The 4,672-nt window shown below is 42.8% G+C and overlaps 1 protein-coding gene across 1 annotated transcript; it reads right to left on the reverse strand.

The window, feature by feature from the left end:
- Nucleotides 1-274: 274 nt before the first annotated feature.
- LOC135679271 (probable CCR4-associated factor 1 homolog 11) lies at nucleotides 275-1,138 on the reverse strand. Its single transcript, XM_065192812.1, has one exon. The coding sequence runs from the start codon at nucleotides 1,136-1,138 to the stop codon at nucleotides 275-277; it is 864 nt and encodes a 287-aa protein (XP_065048884.1).
- Between the last annotated feature and the right edge of the window lie 3,534 nt (nucleotides 1,139-4,672).

The raw sequence follows: 4,672 nt of genomic DNA on the forward strand, positions 1-4,672 counted from the left end.
ACGTACAAAAAAATATGTCATGTATCCTTGATCGTTCTTGTGGGCAACTTTGTTGCATGCTTCACCTCGATGAAGATTGCCCTGAGCAGTAGACCTGTAGGGCTCGTTGGTGCGTCGTCGAGTACTGTTTGTTTCCCATGCTTGCATACATCGGATACGCACGAGCACCGGTGCGCATGCATCGTTGTCGTCTCATCGACTTCTGGTGGCCGCAGCAGTAGTACGTGCTGCTGAGCACATTCTTTTAGGACATGCAGATCGTACATGTACTAAATTAAACCGCCAACCCCATGGCAGCCAAGCGGTGTTGCTGCCGTCTTGCGTAAGGCCAACCTCTGCGGTCAATCCTTCGAGTCCTCCTGTTCTCGACGCATCTATTCTCTATACCATAGAGGACCGATGCAGATCTGTCGTCCTCTACGTTATGCCTTCGTTGCTTCATTTCGTTGAAGAGTGCCCCAATTAGTAGACTGTCATATGCTGCTTGGTGACGGATCCCTACGGGTTCAAAGTTCAATAACCTTGATAGTCCCACCAAACCAATCTCTCCCCGACGCAGTCCTCCACAAAATCGAGATATATATTTGAGATCATAAATCTGGCCGAAGATGGTCCTCACCAAATCAGAGAACTCGTTCAAGGTGTTGGGCAGTGGGGCTCGGGTGATCATCTTTATCACAAAAGCCACGTCGTAGAGTCCGTGAAACGTAACATACCTGGAGCTGTAGGGTTGGCCGAAGAGCTTCACGCATACCAGATAGGCGCACCGCCGCGCGTCGATGCCGTGTCGTCGGTATTGCTGGAAGTCGTGCCCGCTCTGTGTCAACAACTCGATGGAGTCGGGAGAGGAAGCATCCACATCGGGATCGAAATCCGAAAAATTGAACTGCCAACAGCACCCCGGCCATGGGGTGTTGCCGCCTTCGTCGAACAAGGCGACGCCCAGCTGGATCAGGTGCATGTTATCCACGTTGTGCTTCACGTCATTGTATCTTTCTTCTTCGGTGGCATTGCGAGGGGTGTCGCGAATGAACCCCGGGAACTCCGTATCGATTGCCACTATCGGGTAGGAGCCACGGAGACTGAGGATGAGCTCCAAGTGCTCCACAAGGTTTGCCTTCCCCACGTTGATGGCCATGGCAAGCTGCACCACTCTCTCTTTCTCTTTCTCCTTCGCTTTCTCTTTCGCTTTCGCGCTCTCTCTTCGCTAGCAGTAGTGTATGTACTTTGGGGTCACCCTCATTGGTGTTTATATAGACGATTTCCCGACGCATAACACAGATTTCTAACATTATTCATTGTATTCAGACGATGCTATAATTATTACTTTTTCTATTCATTTTGTATTGCCTACATTGCTGGCTCCCTTTCATCACCAAAGATTGTTTGCCTAGCAATTGGTTCTACGTTCCATATTAACCTTGCTACTTCATTAATTCCCTTCCCTTCTCTACCAAAAATATGTGTGATTCACCAACTTTCTCAGCTTATCCCTCATTTTATTCCTCACCTACCACAATGGATTAATTTTACTGCTCATCATCGTCATTAATTCTAGACCGATCAATATTAAGTTGTGCCTCCCACAATGGTTTAATTAGGGCTTTCCTATTCCACATGTATTTGACATCCATTTCCCTTCCATTCGTTCCGTGTTTTGGTTTCCTTGATGATCGAGGACAAAGGCCGCAACTTTGTCTCTCACTAGACCACATCATATTAACCCATTGCTTCAAATCCTTCCCTTCCTCGTGCAATTGCCTGCCCCTTTAACCAATTAGGGAAATACTTCTAATTCTTTGTTCACATATATTCCATATAATTTTGAAAAACATGCCATGTGGGAAAATATGATTAATAATTCCTTTTTTTTTTTTTTCCAAACACAAAAGGCAGTTGCTAGTATTTTCAATACCCATATTGGTCGATCTATCTAAGATTAGGAGCGACGCTGCGATTAACTTTCAACAAAAGACCTTCACCCTTAGCATAGTAGGAAGATGTCAAACCTTTCAAGCTTATATATAAATCTATTGGCTGACTTGGTAGATGCAACCCCATTCTAATCATACTTCCATTTCATGCCTAAGTATCATCACTTGGAATAAGAAAGATATCAATTGTGTTGGAAAAAATCTGTTAATGTGAAATAATTCTTTTCCCTCTTTATGTATCAAAAAGAGGGAACGTAGGCGCGGGGGCCGGAGAAGGGCGAGCCTCCGAGACGGAAGGCCGCGATGGGGGCACGGGCGCTGGATCGGGGTAGGCGGAGATGGGAACGTAGGCGGGCGGCGATGTATTGTGCATCTCGGCAGCTCAGCTCCTCCAACCACGGATTCCTTCTTCTGCCACCACGGTGGCGGGAGAGAGAGGGGAGATGCAGGAAGAACCCAGAGAGAGTGGCAGATGACAAATAAGCGGCCAAATAGGCAACGTGTGGTAAACGCATTCTCGCCCGATTTGGTCGAGTCACCCCGAAAAGTTGGCCAGCTGATATGGTGTCTCTCATGCGTTAGTCGGTCCCGAGGATTTTACTTTCTCATTTGTTTTTACCAAAATTGCATGTAGTCAGTTGTTTCTGTTTTTACACCTACCAATTTAATTATTTATAAAAAGCCATTGATTGTCTCTTTTTTTTTTACTTAAGAGCCCCTATTTTCATATTTTAACTAGGTCTAGGAGTTCCCTTCTTTATTTTTATTTGACATCCATTGAATTGATTCATGTCTCATGAGTCAGTAACCCTATTTATTGGCAATTCAAATCAATTAGTTTCAATTTTCTCATTCGTTCAATACCGTAAGTGATTTAAGTCGATAAACCATAATACCTTATGTATTTCATAATTCTAAAACTATCTAGTTAGTCGATTTCATGACGTTATTGATGAAAAGAATAGAAGATAAGAATAATTACTGAAGAAGTGAAGAGGCTTTATTGAAGAAGTGAAGAGGCTTTATTGAAGAAATGAAAAATGATTAGGAGAAAGGAATTCCCTCAACAAAATAGAGGATTTTTCTCAATAAAATAGAGAGGAAATCTTATCTTCTATCAGTTAATGTTTTCGATAATTTTTAGATGAATAGTTCAAGTCAACAAGCTTAAATACCCTTATGCGCCTTATGTATTAGATGCCCTCGGACATCTTATACCCCTTATGTGACTAGCTCAAATTGACATGTCTTGACCCTGATATGTCTCATGTTCCAATACACCCGATACGAGTCATTCAACTCGTCAAATTTCACTATCCTCGCATGTCTCGTATGATCAACAAAACCAAAATGGGTGATTCAAATTAGTATACTTTTGATGCTATGATGTCTCTCATACATTCAACACTCCCTATACATGTTATTCAACTCAACACGCTATAATCCTATAAGCATCACATGCATGTGACACCCACTATGGCAGTGACTCAAGATAACATACCCAAATGCCATTATGTGTTTCATGTATATGGCATTCCTATGTGGGCGATTCAAGTCAGCATGCTCTAATGCCTAATGTCTCATGCGTCTAGTATCCCCTATGTAGGTAGTTTGATTAGAATGTTGTAATGCCCACAAGTTTCATGCATCTCACATGCTCTACAATGGAACTTGAGCTGACAAGTTGTGATGCTATCACATGTCTATGTGTCTCATGCATCTAATACCTTTTGCTAGAGCAGTTCAAGTTAGGAGGCCTTGATGCCCATGCATGATTTATGCATTTGACACCCTCTATATAGGTGATTTAAGTCATCAAGTTGTGAAACCCTCGTGCATCCAACATCATCTATGTGGCGGGTCTACGTCGACATATTACAATGTCGATGCATGATTCATGTGTTTGACACCACCAACACAAGTGGTTCAGGTCAAGTCCCAACTCATATATCTAAACACTACTTATGTAGGCAATTTAAGTCAACACGCATTGATATCCTCATTTGTTATATAGTTAACACCCTTAGATATTTGACAACCCCTATGCGAGCAGTTCAAATCATCACACCTTGACATTCCTGTGTCTCATGTGTTCAACACCGCCAATGAGAGCGGTTTAAGTCAACAAGCCTCGTTACCCTCATGTGTCTCATGCATTCAACACCTTTACATGGGTCATTCAAGTTGGCACACTCAAATACATCCAACACCCTTTATGTGGGTTGTTCAAGTCTATACATCCAACACTCTTGCATGTCTTCTGCTTTTGACACCTACTATGCAAGTGGTTAAGTAGACACATTCCAATGTCGTCATACGTCTTGTGCATCCTATTACCCCTATGTGAGTGTTTTAAGTCATGCCCTAGTGTTGCCGCACTCTTATGTATCTAACCCCTTGTGCCCTTGCACATCTCATATGTTTGACACCTCATATGAGAGATATTCAAGTGGGTATGCCTAGATGCCCTTGTGTGTGTCTTATATCTTACAACCCTACTTTGGTGGTTCAAGTTGGCAAGCCTAGATACCCTCACACATCTAATCCATCTGATACACCATATATGAGTGGTTCAATTCAATAGCCACAATACCCTCATATGTCTAATTCATTTAATAACCCTCATACGAGTGATTCAAGCAGGCACATCGGTGCCCTCGCATGTTTGATACGATCGACACTTCTATGTGAGAAATTCAAGTGAGTATACTCAAATGCCCTCACAAGTATCTTACATC

Source organism: Musa acuminata, chromosome BXJ1-1, assembly GCF_036884655.1.
Source record: "Musa acuminata AAA Group cultivar baxijiao chromosome BXJ1-1, Cavendish_Baxijiao_AAA, whole genome shotgun sequence".
In the NCBI taxonomy this organism is placed as follows: Eukaryota; Viridiplantae; Streptophyta; class Magnoliopsida; order Zingiberales; family Musaceae; genus Musa; species Musa acuminata.